The sequence below is a fragment of the Bufo gargarizans genome, chromosome 2 (assembly GCF_014858855.1).
Source record: "Bufo gargarizans isolate SCDJY-AF-19 chromosome 2, ASM1485885v1, whole genome shotgun sequence".
NCBI classification, from domain to species: Eukaryota; Metazoa; Chordata; class Amphibia; order Anura; family Bufonidae; genus Bufo; species Bufo gargarizans.
In genome coordinates this window covers 597164476-597182004 of record NC_058081.1, presented here as the reverse complement: position 1 = coordinate 597182004, position 17529 = coordinate 597164476, and the positions used below count along the sequence as shown (strand labels likewise).

The 17529-nt window shown below is 45.7% G+C and overlaps 1 protein-coding gene across 1 annotated transcript in view; it reads left to right on the top strand.

The window, feature by feature from the left end:
* Positions 1 to 13933: 13933 nt before the first annotated feature.
* Positions 13934 to 17529, top strand: part of MXRA8 (matrix remodeling associated 8) — a 48291-nt gene continuing 44695 nt past the window's right edge. The window contains exon 1 of the mRNA XM_044278273.1: positions 13934 to 14258. Coding sequence (XP_044134208.1) covers positions 14210 to 14258 — 49 coding nt within the window. The 5' untranslated portion in view covers positions 13934 to 14209. The remainder of the gene's footprint in view (positions 14259 to 17529) is intronic.

Below are 17529 nucleotides of genomic sequence, written 5' to 3'. Positions count from 1 at the left end.
TGGGGGCTGTTATTACTGGCACAGAGGGGCTGTTATTACTGGGGGCTGTTATTACTGGCACAGAGGGGCTCTTATTACTGGGGGCTGTTATTACTGGCACAGAGGGGCTCTTATTACTGGGGGCTGTTATTACTGGCACAGAGGGGCTCTTATTACTGGGGGCTGTTATTACTGGCACAGAGGGGCTGTTATTACTGGGGGCTGTTATTACTGGCACAGGTGGGCTGTTATTACTGGGGGCTGCTATTACTGGCACAGGGGGGCTGCTATTACTGGCATAGGGGGCTGTTAATACTGGCACATGATTGGGGGCACTATAGGGCATCTACTGAGGCCACAAAGAAGGGGTATTTTATATGGGCTCTCTGTACAGTACAATTTTATACTGGGACACATGGTGGGTACTATGGGGAAGGGGGGAGAGGAGTACTATGGGGTCATCTACGGGGGGCACTAAGAAGGGGTATTTTATACTTGCAAATTATGGGGGACACTGAGGGCATCTACAGGAGCATTTTATACTGGTACATTATGGGGGGCACTAGGAGGAAGAAGGGTGTGGAGCACTATGGGGTCATTTACTAGGGGCACTATATAGGGGTATTTTATACTGGCACATTATGGGGGCACTATGAGGACATTAGCTCAAATGGGGGCATTACAAGGGGGTATTTTTTGCACTGTCACATTATAAGGAGAATTATTACTACTGGGGGGGGGGGGCATTATGGTAGGCTTTATTACTCCCCCATGGTATGACCCCCTAGTAGCAGCACCAGCCTCTCCCTGCTCTGCTATCCCTCTGCCCCTTCTCCAAATCCTTATTATGAAATCTTTCTCATTAGGATAAAACACCTCATCAGCTCCACCGAGCCCCCGGCCAAAGTGTTAAAGTGGCGTCTGAGATCCCCAAGGGCCAAGCCAAGTAACTGTAAGTTTTCATGTGAAATATGTTTGTTATACACATATAGCATACACTGTGCCACACAATATTTTGCATTTTATTTTTTTGAGGGGGGGGCGCCACAAGGTTAGGTCGCACAGGGCGCCTGAACCCCTAAGGCCGGCCCTGCCCATGCCATAGGTTTGCCACCACTGCTATAGCACTGTACCTAAGCAGCAATTACAACTGGGCCCTGGTGCCTCAGAGATCACAAAGGTCCCTCCATACAGTATAGAATTAATGGTGCATTAACACGACTGTATGAGTGGGTCCGCATAAAGTCGTGTGAATGTAGCCTAAGAAAGAAAAACTGTATTTGAGGCCCCTGTCAACCAGTGATACCACAGCTTTCATTTCATGTGAAAAATGAAAGCTACTCTGTGATTGGTTGCTATGGGCAACAAAGCCTGTTTTCCTTGTGTCCATTGCGTGCAACAAACCTCATATATTCACCCATAGCAACCAATTAAAGCTCAGCTTTTATTTTTTAGACTGCTGTGGAAAAATGAAAGCAGGGCTGTGATTGGTTACTATAGACATGGAGGCATGTTTTCCTTTTAGACAGTTGAACACAAGCTATTAAAGCCTCCTCTTCTTCCTGATTGTCCGTGTTCATCCGTCTGTGTGTCCAGAGTACTGCAGAGCGCTGCCAACGTGTGTATGGCGTTATAGGACAATTGGAGAGAAGTGAGCGTAGAAGGAATACCATATACATATAATACATATACTTATATTTATACCCACAGTGGAAGGGGCATATATTATATGCTGCTACAACTGGTGTATTTACCCATAGCAACCAATCAGATTCCTCCTTTCATTTGCCAAAGGAGCTGTCCAAAATGAAAGGTGGAATCTGATTGGTTTCTATGGGCAACTAAGCCAGTTCTACTTTATACCAGTTTGATAAATGACCCCCTGTGTATCTAAGGTCAGATGCAGGCAAGTCACAAATGGTGCAGGGAGCTGCTTCAGTTGCAGTCAGGGGTCACTACTCAACCTCCTCCTCCTGTCTCCACGTGGCACATATTCCACATAGAGCAGGCGTGGCACCCAGCTTCCCAACTATGTGCCCACAGCCTCAGTCTCCAGCACTGTCACAGTCTACTCCTCTGCTGAACGCTTGGACAGGCAACTAGCTCATCAAATGACTTGAGCATATGTCTTTCTCGCATTTGGCGAGAACAGCACCTTTTATGACCTCATCCATTAGGTCCACATGAAGATCGTCCTTATACCCATGAGTTCTCATGGTTAACCCCTTAAGAACCACTTTTTTACTCCCTGCCTTCCTGGAGCCATAACTTTTTTTTTTTTTTCTGTTCACATAGCAATATGAGGGCTTTCGTTTTTACAGGACAAGTTTTACTTTATAATGAGACCATTTAATATGGCATACGATGTAGTGGGAGGCTGTAAAAAAATTCCAAATGGGGTGGAATTGGGAAAAAAAAACACAATTCCATCATAGTTTTTATGGGTTTCGTTTTTACGGCATTCACTATGCGGTAAAACTGACCTTCATTCTAGGGATCAGTACAATTACGACGATACCACATTTGTATAGTTTTTCTTGTCTTTTAATCCTAAAAAAAATAACTTTAGAAAAAAAAAAAAATATGTCTTTGCATTGCCATATTCTAACCCCCATAACTTTTTTTAATACTGTATTTACATCTATGAGCCTGTGTGAGGACTAATTTTTTGCAGGGCGATCTGTTGTTGATACCATTGAGAATCATGGAGTGTGTATGATTTTTTGGCCAGTTAGATTTTTTTTTTGTTATGGCATTTACCGTATTAGATAAACACGTTTATATTTTAATAGTACAGGTGTTTTGAGACACAGCAATGCTTCATTGTTTTAATTGTTTATTTTTATTATGCGGACATTATCAGAGTGTTTATATTTTTTTAAACTTTTTTTACTTTTATTTTTAAAACTTTTTTTAAGACCCCTTAGGGACTTGAATATGCGATCTTCATGCTTCTCTCTTAGGGCTCATGCACACGACAGTATTTTGCGTTCAGTATACTGGGCGTTTTTTTAGTTCAGTATGAGGTACATATACTGAACCATTCATTTCAATGGTTCAGCAAAAAAAACTGAAGTGGCTCCGTGTGCATTCCGTTTCAGTATTTCCGTACCGTGAAAAGATAGAACATGTCCTATTATTGCCCGCAAATCACGTTCCGTGGCTCCATTCAAGTCAATGAGTCCGGGAAAAAAAACTGAACACATACGGAATGTACTCCGCATGTCTTCCGTATCCGTATATGGCATACGGAAAAACTGAACGGAAACACAACGGAAACAAAAAATGGAACAACGGAACCGTGAAAAACGGACCGAAAAACACTGAAAAAGCCATATGGTCGTGTGAAAGAGGCCTAAAGATGATGCACAAGAAAGCATCATCACAAGAAAGCCTGCAAACAGTTTGTTCAAAACAAGCAGACTAAGGACATGGGTACATGGATTACTGGAACCATGTCTTCAGGTCTGATGAGACCAAGATAAACTTTTTTGGTTCAGATGGTGTCAAGTGTGTGTGGCGGCAACCAGGTGAGGAGTACAAAGACAAGTGTGTCTTACCTACAGTCAAGCATGGTGATGGGAGTGTCATGGTTTGGGGGGCTGCATGTGTGCTGCCGGCTGTGGAGAACTACAGTTAATTGAGGGAACCATGACAGGGTACTGGTTATTCTCACTCGACCCCCCATTTTTCTCAGGCTGCCTTCCACACCATCCTGCCTCTTACTCCCCCTCCAACCTTCTTCCCTTCAAATAAAACACTGACACATGAATGGAATAAATTGGCCACAGCAGCCTTTTATTAAACAAACATACATGTAAATTAACCCCACATTAACCAAACCCAGGGGGAGGTCCTTGAAGCCCAAAACCTTGGAAACCATGCCGGGGTGGCCGACCTTACCTCCAGCCGTTGCACCTTAGCTCGGAAGCACCATGGTTGACTCACCCCAACAATCCCGCCACAGCCGCCAACCAACCATGGGAGTCCAGCCCCCACCGTGGGGCCCTCCCATCCTCGTCCTCTGATAAACCTACCGACTCCAAGGACCTCCCACCGCCACCAAAGCCTAGGCTTGACCTCTTAAGCCTTGGCATCCCTCCACACCCGCACTGCAACCTCCATGCCCTCCTGTAAAGCCAAACACCACATGTCTATACCTAGCGCATTTAGGTGAACCCCATCACTGCGCCAATAACCGCCAACACCCTTCTCCAGCTCCCGGTGCCTGACCGCCAACGCCCCATTCCGGGCCATAAACCTACCTATTGACCTATTCGCCTTCACCCGCGCCTTATTCACACCCTCAACCGAGCAGGCCCCCTTCCAAGCCATCCGCGGAACCATGTCCGACCAGACCGTCACCATGCCCGGGTAGAGGGACCACAATCTGAGCAGATCAAATTTAACATCCCTCACCAACTCCCGTGAAGGACGCGCACAAAGATCATTGCCCCCCACGTGCAAGACAAGTACGTTCGGAGCCCTATCCTGCTTCACGAACCGGGGGAAGTCCGGCAACATTCCATTCCACATCATGCCCCGCCTGCCAATCCACCTTACCACTGCCATTTCCCGCGCAAAACCGTGCTGCTGACCATCAGGCCGAACTGCCGCCCGGAGTGCTCCCCAGAAAACGTAGGAGTGCCCTAGCACCCAAACCAACACCGGACCGGAACCTGTAACGAAAACAAAAACATAACAGAACCACAATTGTTTAGCCAACCAGCCACATCCTACACAAAAATTACTCCACAACAAAGTCACCACGCCCCAAGCCCCTTTAGGCCCCCAATAGACCTAAACCGCACTGATTCCCATCTCCCGATCTTCTTGATGACCTCCTCCCCTAAACCCCATCTGGCGGCCTCCGTTGCCGCACCTATTCGAAAAGAATGACTAGCATAACCCGCATCCCCCAAACCCAAACAAACTAAACACCGCCTGAACACTGCCGTGAACTGGAACCTTGACAGAAAGGAACCGTCAGCATGCACCAACAGGGGAGTAACCACCCCGACCCATTCACACCCGTAATCCCGCAAGCAACGCACAGGACACATCTCACAATCCAGGACACTAAATAACACTACCCGCCTGCCTCTACCCTCCACATCGTTCTTGGACCGCCGCAAAACTAGCTCCATCCGATCCGAAAAAACATCAACATCGTCACGCAACAGGCCCCCCAACCGATCCGTCGCCGGGCAGACAAGCTGCCCCAATCTCAAAGCCCCGAAAAAAGCTAGCGAAAAAGCCAAGCGGAACAAACGAACCTCCCACAGCGATGTGCACACCTCCGCCAACGTACTACATAACCGCAACAACATAAAAAACGACCCCGGGCGGCGAGAATCCTTCCCCATACCAACCCTACGCCACCCCTTTAACGCCCTCCTCACCAAAAAAGACTTTGTAACGTCGACCATGCCCCGTAAACAAAACCCAAAAGCCACTCACACGATCCAACTATTCATCTTGGTGACAGTCCATCCATCCTCCCTACAGTGCCCAATAAACAACAAGAGGGGAATCTCAAAATCCTCCCGGTCCCCCACCCCCAACCTCACCTTCCACTCTTCCCACCCCCGCCAAGCTCCGGCATACTTATCCCACGTCTCAGGCGCCAAGGATGAACGGATCAAGCCCATCACTGTTGCTCCAAGATTTCTCAAATCCCCGCCGGACACTCTAGGCCCACCTCCGCTGCACCAGGAGCCAGCTGGCGGAAACGGTCCCACTGCGAACGAGAGAGGGCGTCAGCAATACAGTTATCTACCCCGGGCACATGAACCGCCACAACCCATGCGTTAAGCAGCAGGCATTCCAGCACCAACTTCTGTAGAAGCCGCACAACCAATGGTGAAGAAGCCGACAAACTGTTAATTGCTTGCACGACCCCCAAATTGTCGCAGTGGAACCAAACCGTCTTGTTACGAAACATGTCCCCCCACAACATCACTGCCACCACAATCGGAAACAGTTCCAGCAACGCTAAATTGCGCACCCATCCCTTACTGACCCAACTGTCCGGCCATGTACCCGCGCACCACTGGCCACCCAAATAAACCCCATACCCACAACCCCCCGACGCATCAGAAAACAATTCAAAATCGAACGAGCTAACATCATCCATGAACAAGGAACGTCCATTTGACTGTTCCAAAAACATACCCCAAACCTTCAGGTCAGCCTTCAACTCCCAACCCAACCTAACAAAATGATGAGGAAGACTTTTTTTGTCCGGTAAAGAAACAGCATCCTGAGCAGATCCCATTATAGTCTATTGAGTGTCTTCAGCTCAGGAGTTGGTAAATATTGTCCCTCTAATGACCATGCTGTTGCTTTGAAATAAGTCATGTTCTGTATTTGGGATTGCGCATGTGTGTATGACCCCAACATGAAAACACAACCAATTGCTGACTTTTAACAATTTAAAGCCCATTTATCTATACTGCCTTTATATGGTAGGATGAGTTAAACAGTGTGGGCCACTACACATGGGCCAGTACTGTGTTCCTGCTCCCCCAGGCTAAAATTTGCCAGCCAGCTCCTGTGTATATAACAGCAGAAACCCCAAAGCAATGGAGCCCACTCTGCTCATGATCAGGCGCCATTTTTAAACCCTGGAAATTCGCTGTATATGTACAGCAGCAGTCCTGAATGGGTTAAGGACAGCCATTCTAATAGTAGAGTGTCTGGGTACACAAAAAGACAGACAAACACACACACATTTGAATGAAAGAGTCTCGGAAAGAAAACAGACAAGAACCATGAATGCTTTGAGCTTCTCTGCACAGACCAATGGACGGGGCGTAATACAGAGCTGTGAATTGAACAACTTACCTTTAAAGGGAGTCTGTGACCTACCTGACCGGTTTCAAACGGGTGACATTGTTCAGTGGGGCACAAAGACATGACACAGATGTTACTCGTGTTTAGTTCTTCAGATGCTTCAAATCGTTTTATCATATGCTAATGAGCTGTCACAAGTGCCCAGGGGCGGAGAGTTTTCTGAAAGTGCCCAAGTTCCCCCGCCTCACTCGCGCCTAACTCCGCCCCTCAGTAAGCTCAGGCCAGCCCTGTGGCTCTGACATCATATTTCCCTATAGGCTGTTCGTGCATTACTGCCGGGCCCTGGCATGCGCACTGTTCTGCTCACTGTTATCAGAGGCACAGAGATATGCAGTGCGCATGTGCCAATTTCATGCCAGTAACTGGTGCATGCGCACTCCATATCCCTGTCTCTCTGCCCACAGTGGGGCAAAACACTGCGCATGCTAGGGCCCGGCAGTGATGCGCGAACAGCCTATAGGGAAATATGATGTCAGAGCCACAGGGCTGGCCTGAGCTTACTGAGGGGCGGAGTTAGGCGCGAGTGAGACGGGGGAACTTGGGCACTTTCAGAAAACTCTCCGCCCCTGGACACTTGCGACAGCTCATTAGCATATGCTAAAACGATTTGAAGCATCTGAAGAACTAAACACGGGTAACATCTGTGTCATGTCTTTGTGCCCCACTGAACAATGTCACCTGTTTGAAACCGGTCAGGTAGGTGACAGACTCCCTTTAAGGGTACGGCTATACGGCGACACTGGTCACGTGAAAGCTGTCCCGGACAGGATTGCAGGGACATTGCAGTGTAGCAGTGATCCCACAGAAATGAGTGTGGTTGCAGAGCGAGTTGCTGGATATTTTGGGATTCAGGTGTCGCAGTCCTGGCATACATGCAACTCTATTCAATTCTATGGGATCACCACTCCATTGCGATGCCCCTATGATAAACGTTGTAACCTTATTCTTATGGGTCCATGTGCTGTTTGTGTACAGTCCATCTGAATCAGGCCTAAAGTGCTGCCACATGTTGCGGCTGTTCTGTGTTTTGGATATGGCAAAAAAACACATGTGGTTTTTGAAACCACACACCTGGGATTATGGTGCTTTTCTTTCCAGCAAAGGGAAAAAGCAAATCACACACAGCAAAACTGAATTACATTAATTACAATATAGAAGTCCATTATATCTCCAAGACCATACTGGAAAGGACACAACCTAATAAACAGCAGCATAGGAGAACCACGCTGCTTAACATGTTAATAAACTGTGTCATTATTTCAGTACCATTACCAGGTAGAGATACTGTTTGTTCTCTTTCTAAAATATCCCTGAAGTTGAAACCTACAAACATAGTACAGGGTGGCCCACAAAAAAGTAGCCCGTCTCCAGCGATAGTATGACAAGATGAACGAGCAAGTGGATTGTTTATTTTTTTAAATTACCCACAAATCACAAAAGATGCTGAAAGTGGTCCCCGTTCAGGTCTCTGCATCTTTGGGCACATCGGATTATGTTGGCTGATACTGCTTGTGATGCTGCAGATGGTGTTTGAGATGTTTTTCTTGAGTTCATCCAGGGGATGTGGACACTTTCTGTTTTAAATTCCTCCACAGATAAAAATCGCATGTGGACAAGTCTGGGGATCTTGGTGGCCATAACTACTTGCTCACAGTTCACTCCTCCGTAAACCTTTCGTGAACCCGTGCCAGTGAGTTCCGTAAGGTGCGGAATGTTGCCCCAGCTTGGAAAAAGCAGGACATTTATTCTTCTTCTGTTAGTTGGTTGTAAAACTGTTCAAAGATGTCCAGGTAAATTGCAGGATTCACAGTTGATTTTAAGAAAATTGGACCCCCTATTCGTGTTCCTGACACTGTGCACCAAACACCAATCTTCTGGTCGTGAAGTGGTGTTTCTTGAGTCAAATGGGGATTTTCAGCAGACTAGTACCTCATATTCTGGGAATTAACATGACCTGATAAATGAAACTAAGCTTCATCCATCATGAAGTCCAGCAATGGGTCCAAAGGTCTGTCAGCAATCACGGTCAGCAACCATATCCAGTAATTTACACGTTTAGCTATGTCAGTCTCTTTCAGTTCCTGCACACACGTTATTCGGTACGGTTTCAGCTTCAGAGATTTCAGCACTCGCTGACACGTCATTCGTGATACACCAACTTGCTGAGACAGTCTTATTCGAGTTGATTTTTGGGGGCTACTTGCAATCTGCTGCTGAATTTCATGCACAAATTCAGCCGCCCTGATCGATGGAGGCCTCGGTTTCTTAATGTTTTTAACAGAGCCAATTTGATGCCATTACCGAACCAAACTCTGAATACAATGTTTAGCTGGTGGTTTTGTTCATGGGTACTTTCCTAAATGGATCTGCTTCGCATATAGCCTTCCACAATCACTATTCGATGTTCCAAGGAGAACACCATCTTTCTGACACAATAGGCCAATTTTATCAAACTGAATAGTAAATCAGTCAGCTCAGCTTTCAGTTCCTACAGGGCTCTGAAAAAATAAAAAGCTGAGCTCTCATTTACTATTAGGCAGTTTGGGAGAAATCTTTCTACAGGGTGGCCCATTAAAAAGTAGCCCTTCTCCAATATCTCCAAATCAGAGTCTCATAACTGTTACATTCCAACATAAATTATCTGTAAATGTGGTGTAATTTGTATTATTGAGTTGTTATGGAATGAAACAGGCATCATTTTAGGTCTCACTCACATGACACATACTGTATGCACATAGTGAGGGCGTAACCTAAAGAGAAAGGAAAAGCATGGTTTCTAGAAATTCCATACTGATCCACTAGTTTACATGGCATGCATCAAGTCTAGAAGGTCTACAGTTATGGAACAGTGGCAGCAGTACAAGTAGCAAATAACTACATGACACCATTTTGTTAGGCACATTTGTGACCGTACTGGCCACCATCTGGAGCCCTGAAGTTACCAGTAGGTCAAAAACCATATCAGTTAAGAATAGGTTACCAACCATGCCTCGTATTCATATTTGAAAGTACTTCATGAGCTAACAAAGATTGGGGAACCTCTGATGTAGAGGTATGCTATCCATATTAACCACTTCAACCCCGCTAGCTGAAACCCCCTTAATGACCAGAGCACTTTTTACGCTTCTGCACTACACCACTTTCACCGTTTATTGCTCGGTCATGAAACTTACCACCCAAATGAATTTGACCTCCTTTTCTTCTCACTAATAGAGCTTTCATTTGGTGGTATTTCATTGCTGCTGACATTTTTACTTTTTTTGTTATTAATCGAAATTTAACTTTTTTTTTTGCAAAAAAACTGACATTTTTCACTTTCAGCTGTAAAATTTTGCAAAAAAAACGACATCCATATATAAATTTTTCGCTAAATTTATTGTTCTACATGTCTTTGATAAAAAAAAATGTTTGGGCAAAAAAAAATGGTTTGGGTAAAAGTTATAGCATTTACAAACTATGGTACAAAAATGTGAATTTCCGCTTTTTGAAGCAGCTCTGACTTTCTGAGCACCTGTCATGTTTCCTGAGGTTCTACAATGCCCAGACAGTACAAACACCCCACAAATGACGCCATTTCGGAAAGTAGACACCCTAAGGTATTCGCTGATGGGCATAGTGAGTTCATAGAACTTTTTATTTTTTGTCACAAGTTAGCGGAAAATGATGATTATTTTTTTTTTTTTCTTACAAAGTCTCATATTCCACTAACTTGCGACAAAAAATAAAAAATTCTAGGAACTCGCCATGCCCCTCACGGAATACCTTGGGGTGTCTTCTTTCCAAAATGGGGTCACTTGTGGCGTAGTTATACTGCCCTGGCAATTTAGGGGCCCATATGTGTGAGAAGAACTTTGCAACCAAAATGTGTAAAAAATGGCCTGCGAAATCCGAAAGGTGCACTTTGGAATATGTGCCCCTTTGCCCACCTAGGCTGCAATAAAGTGTCACACATCTGGTATCGCCGTACTCAGGAGAAGTTGGGGAATGTGTTTTGGGGTGTCATTTTACATATACCCATGCTGGGTGAGAGAAATATCTTGGCAAAAGACAACTTTTCCAATTTTTTTATACAAAGTTGGCATTTGACCAAGATATTTATCTCACCCAGCATGGGTATATGTAAAATGACACCCCAAAACACATTCCCCAACTTCTCCTGAGTACGGCGATACCAGATGTGTGACACTTTTTTGCAGCCTAGATGCGCAAAGGTGCCCAAATTCCTTTTAGAAGGGCTATTTTAGACATTTGGATCACGCTTTAGGGCCCCTAAAATTGCCAGGGCAGTATAAATACCCCACATGTGACCCCATTTCGGAAAGAAGACACCCCAAGGTATTCCGTGAGGGGCATGGCGAGTTCCTAGAATTTTAATTTTTTTTGGCACAAGTTAGCGGAATTTTTTTTTTTTGTATTTTCTCACAAAGTCTCCCTTTCCGCTAACTTGGGACAAAAATTTCAATCTTTCATGGACTCAATATGCCCCTCACGGAATACCTTGGGGTGTCTTCTTTCCGAAATGGGGTCACATGTGGGGTATTTATACTGCCCTGGCAATTTTAGGGGCCCTAAAGCGTGAGAAGAAGTCTGGAATATAAATGTCTAAAAAATTTTACGCATTTGGATTCCGTGAGGGGTATGGTGAGTTCATGTGAGATTTTATTTTTTGACACAAGTTAGTGGAATATGAGACTTAGTAAGAAAAAACAAAAACAAACAAAAAATTTCCGCTAACTTGTGCCCAAAAAAATGTCTGAATGGAGCCTTACAGGGGGTGATCAATGACAGGGGGGTGATCAGGGAGTCTATATGGGGTGATCACCCCCCTGTCATTGATCCCCCCCGTGTAAGGCTCCATTCAGACGTCCGTATGATTTTTTACGGATCCACGGATACATGGATTGGATCCGCAAAACACATGCGGACATCTGAATGGAGCCTTACAGGGGGGTGATCAATGACAGAGGGGTGATCACCCATATAGACTCCCTGATCACCCCCCTGTAAGGCTCCATTCAGACGTCCGTATGATTTTTTACGGATCCACGGATACATGGATCGGATCCGCAAAACACATGCGGACGTCTGAATGGAGCCTTACAGGGGGGTGATCGATGACAGAGGGGTGATCCCCCATATAGACTCCCTGATCACCTCCGTCATTGATCACCCCCCTGTAAGGCTCCATTCAGACGTCCGTATGATTTTTTACGGATCCACGGATACATGGATCGGATCCACAAAACACATGCGGACGTCTGAATGGAGCCTTACAGGGGGGTGATCAATGACAGGGGGGTGATCAGGGAGTCTATATGCGTGATCACCCCCTTGTCATTGATCACCCCCCTGTAAGGCTCCATTCAGACGTTCGCATGTGTTTTGCGGATCCGATCCATGTATCAGTGGATCTGTAAAAATCATACGGACGTCTGAATGGAGCCTTACAGGGGGGTGATCAATGACGGAGGTGATCAGGGAGTCTATATGGGTGATCACCCCTCTGTCATTGATCACCCCCCTGTAAGGCTCCATTCAGAGGTCCGCATGTGTTTTGCGGATCCGATCCATGTATCAGTGGATCCGTAAAAATCATACGGACGTCTGAATGGAGCCTGACAGGGGGGTGATCAATGACAGGGGGGTGATCAATGACAGGGGGGTGATCAATGACAGGGAAATGATCAGGAAGTCTATATGCGTGATCACCCCCTTGTCATTGATCACCCCCCTGTAAGGCTCCATTCAGACGTCCGTATGCGTTTTGCGGATCCGATCCATGTATCCGTGGATCCATAAAAATCATACGGACCTCTGAATGGAGCCTGACAGGGGGGTGATCAATGACAGGGGGGTGATCAATGACAGGGAAGTGATCAGGAAGTCTATATGCGTGATCACCCCCTTGTCATTGATCACCCCCCTGTAAGGCTCCATTCAGACGTCCGTATGCGTTTTGCGGATCCGATCCATGTATCCGTGGATCCGTAAAAATCATACGGACCTCTGAATGGAGCCTTACAGGGGGGTGATCAATGACAGGGGGGTGATTAGGGAGTCTATATGGGGTGATCAGTGGTTCATAAAGGGTTAATAAGTGACAGGGGGGGGGGTGTAGTGTAGTGTGGTGTTTGGTGCTACTTTACACAGCTACCTGTGTCCTCTGGTGGTCGATCCAAACAAAAGAGACCACCAGAGGACCAGGTAGCAGGTATATTAGACGCTGTTATCAAAACAGCGTCTAATATACCTGTTAGGGGTTAAAAAAAATCACATCTCCAGCCTGCCAGCGAGTGATCGCCGCTGGCAGGCTGGAGATCCACTCGCTTACCTTCCGTTCCTGTGAGCGCGCGCGTCTCGCGAGATGACGCGTATATGCGTCGCTGAGCGCAGGGCTGCCACCTCCGGACCGCACATCTGCGTTAGGCGGTCCGGAGGTGGTTTTAAAGAGTCACTAAGTTTTCATAAAACCTTGGGGATCCAAATGCTGTGGTCACCGCTGATTCCTATAATGAGGAGAGAGAGATGCTCACATATCTCACTCTCTCTCCTCACTGCAGGAGACAGACCAATAGACTTGTATCGAGTCGTCCCCTGCAACGAGTAGAGTGTGTCATATGCAAGACCTTCTCTCTCCTTGTTCTAGCTTTCAGTGAGGGTCTCAGCACTCAGACTTCCACCAATCAAAACCTTTGATATGTCTCTGACATCTCAAACGTTTTATGGAAACTCAATGACCCTGTCTAGGAAACAATACTTTTTGCCAAAGCATTAAGCCCAGCTTCCATTTAATAACCATCACCCCCTAAAAAAAATCTTACTATACTTTTATACTGTTATTTTATACAGTTTCATACTGTTTACCTCTTCTCTAATCTGGATGGACCATAAATCTCTCATGACCGAAGTCGAGTGGCTCCATCATTGCTCAGCACTTGGCGAGATAAAAACAAATGCAAATAAAGCAGATAAATGGGACATCAAAAACAATGTGATGGGGTTGGAGTTGTGTCAGGAACTGCCTTCCACAGCTGGGACTTGTACAGACTTCAAGAATATGAATTCCAGGCAAGATCAAGACAGAGAAGGGTGGAGGGAAAAAAAAGAGGAGGTTTTAGAGTTCACAGTTGTTTCTTGGTCTGTGTGCAAGTCACAAAGAGAGGCTGTAACAAGCGAAGCTGCTGGATATAGGATAGGGCTAAGAGGACAAGAAAAGGGCTGTAAGTTATTAGAAAGGAGGGAGCAAAACACCCAAACTGTTTTCTTAAGCAGATGGTGTGTATCCACTAAGGAGAGTCCTTCCCATCGGATCATAACAAGCAGATCAAAGTCAAGCGCAGGTGACTCTGGACAATCGCAAGGCTACGAAGAAGAAATGGGGGTGATCCACAAACTGCTGCTGTGCCAGATCCTTATTTTCCACAGTAAGATGTTCTGTAATTAAGCTCCAGTTCTCTGAAAGCCTCTGTAGTGTTTGCATGCCTGTGATTTTAGTATCTCATGGACTTCTGTAAAAGATCTAGGCAACTCTTTCCAGCTGTTACAGAACTAGATGGTGGTGGGTCAGCTTTGCTGAGAGCTGTAGATCAACCGCATCATGCACCGCTCGCCACACGGGCCATGATGCTGGCTGCAGAGTTTAGGCTATGCACGTCTACCAGAGAGGGTCGTAGTGCACCTATTTACGGCTCAAATAGCAATTCCTCAATGTAAAGGTTATAGCTATATTCACCTTGGGAGTGAAGGGATGCAAACATGGCTGTATTGTAACTGTCAGCATTATACTAACCTTGCAAAACGGCAAATTACACTATATATAAGTCTACTTTCCCAGGACAGGAGAGAGCTCGTGAAAGAAATGGACTTTCTCCTTACCCTGGCTTCATTGGTGGTTGAGTGATGCCAGTGTGTGACCCCTGCTCCCTGAACAGTAATGCACACAATGGGGCAGATATATGAAGAGCTTTACTCCACTTTCGCTTCTCACCTCTTTTGAAAAGTAGAGAGTAGCAAAAGTGGAGTAAAGCTCTTCAACGTAGCCCGGACTTAGGGATGTACAGGAGTAAGTTATAGTTTGAGTCTATGCCAGCTCAGCTATGCCAGAGAATTTCTGGTGCATGAACTGCCAAAAGATGCAGCAAATTTATTAAGAGGCCTGTGGATCTGAATTAATTTAGCACAATTTACACCTTCAGATTTTTCACTAAGAATGGAGCGTGTTACGTCAGTCTTATGGCTCATGCCCACAAACGTAAGGGCTCCATGCCCGTGCTGCGGTTCGGCAATACATGGGTCACCAGCCATGTGCATTCCGCATCACGGATGCGGACCCATTCACTTGAAAGGGTCCGCAAATCCGGTGCGGAAGCTTCCGTAGTGTTTCTGGCCGTGCCATCGCACCACAAAAAAGTAGTTCATGCACTACGTCGGATGTGGATCGTGGACCCTATTCAAGTGAATGGGTCTGCGATCCTCATGCAGCTGCCCCGTGCAGCCCTTAGTATATCTGCCACAGTATACTACGTGTGCATGCAGGAGTACATTGCACCCACTTCTTTGTGAGCAGCAGGGTTAAACACCAGTCCTTGCCACCAGCACTGAACCACTGGTGTACAATACAATACAATCTTATTAATCCCAAAGGGAAGTTACTGTGCAGTTACAGCAGCTTACATACAATGTAATACAAATAACACAGAAGAACAGCATCTACAAAAGCAGAGGAGATTCCAGCTTCCATAAAAACACCATTCTCTTTATTGGCTCCAGGAAATCCGACAGTACAGACATGTATACACCATTGACACATTTCGGGCTGTAGCCTAGCCATGGGATAACTATTGGCTAGTGTACAGCCCAAAATGCATCAGTTGTGTATACATGTCTGTACTGTCGGATTTCCTGGAGCCAATAAATAATATGGTGTTTTTATGGAAGCTGGAATCTCCTCTCCTTTTGTCTACGGACATTGCTGCAGGTCTGCACAGAAGCACATAGGTGAGCTGAATCTTCGTTTTCTTGTACAACAGCAATTACAAACACAATAAAATAATCCTAACTCAAATTTGAAAACCCTGACCTCGACAGGAGAGAGGAGGTAGTGTGGCTGGAATCTTGGTTATCATTAATTTGGGCGATGAGGTAGCGATCAATATTTTTCTGAAACTGTTTTGAAACTGTTATGTGGCACCGTGGCTGGTGCTGCTATGGAGTACTTTGGTTGAAACTGTTATAGGGCACTGTGGCCGGCTCTGTTATGGAGCATTGTGACTGAAACTGTTATGGGGCACTGTGGCCGGCGCTGTTATGTGGCACCGTGGTTGCTGCTATGGAGTACTTTGGTTGAAACTGTTATGGGGCACTGTAGCCAGCGCTGTTATGGGGCACTGGAGACACCCCTTCACTGTAAACACCCAGTTGTAAACTTAGCTTTACATTTCTATGGGGAATAATAGAGGAACGAGACAACAAAGTTCTAGGAAAATGTTTTTGATGGGGCATACATAAAATAAACATGTAAAGAGTGGGGATGGGTCCTCTTTAAGCTACTTAAGTAGCTGGATTTTCCGATACCTGTACAGGTAGAGTTGTGTCTGCATAGGGCGTTACACATTAGACCAGAAAGATCAGAGTAACATGCTGCCAAACATGGTTAGTATACAGTATATATACCTCCTGGGAGAGGCTTAGTTTGTGGAGTCCTCCAGCTATTAATGTAATTGCCGTCATCGGCTGCCTGCTTGTTTTCCCTGTGGCTGTAATTTTTGGTCCAGCTTGTATCATTTTCCTCTAGGTTCTATTATGTGCTTGCACAGCCTTGAGCATTTGGCAGTCACTGTTTTCTTCCTGCCCTTGGTGCAATGTTAAGGCTGCAAATTTCCAACTTGAAACATAAGCTGTTCTTTTTATGAATACCAAGAAATATGCATATTTTACAGAGCCAAATAAACTCCAGAATAGAATAGTAGTCTGTAGCAAGCAGCTCTCCTGCAACTACTGCACCCAGCATGCCAACAATCAGGAATCATGGGTTGTGTAGTCCATTATCAGGAGAGGGGAGAGGAATGATAGTAGCAAGAAAGGTAGTTACAATACTCATTCTGACGCTCCTCTAGGTCGTAAAGTGATGGTAAGGGTGCACCTGTTCTTCCCGTCTGGCCACACCCTGGTTCTCGATGTCACATGCATGGTGTAGGTTTGGGTACCCTTGGTGTTGGTCTTGAGGTGCAAGGCAGGTCCCTTGATGCCGCTGTAGATGTTGGTGCAGTGTAACGGTGCAGGGAATAATGAAGCCAGGTTAACAGCAAACAATTCTTCACTAAAGAAGTTTAGGCACGTTAGTTATAGTTCTCAGCATACAATAGATTCACAGGTGTTACAGAAATGTATTTTTTGGGGTTCTTACAGGTGACATGTCTGTACAGTTAGTTAATAGGCCAATATGTTCCTGTCTTAGGCTACATGCACACGACCGTATTTTGTTTCAGTGTCTGATCCGTTTTTTTTGCCGATAGGATGCGGACCCATTCATTTCAATGGGTCCGCAAAAAACAAGGACAGCACACAGTGTGCTGTCCGCATCAGTATGTCCGTTCCGTTGCTCCGCTAAAAAAATAGTGCATGTCCTATTTTTTTCTAGTTTGCGGACAAGTATAGGCATTATTACAATGGATCCGCAAAAAAAACGGATCCGCA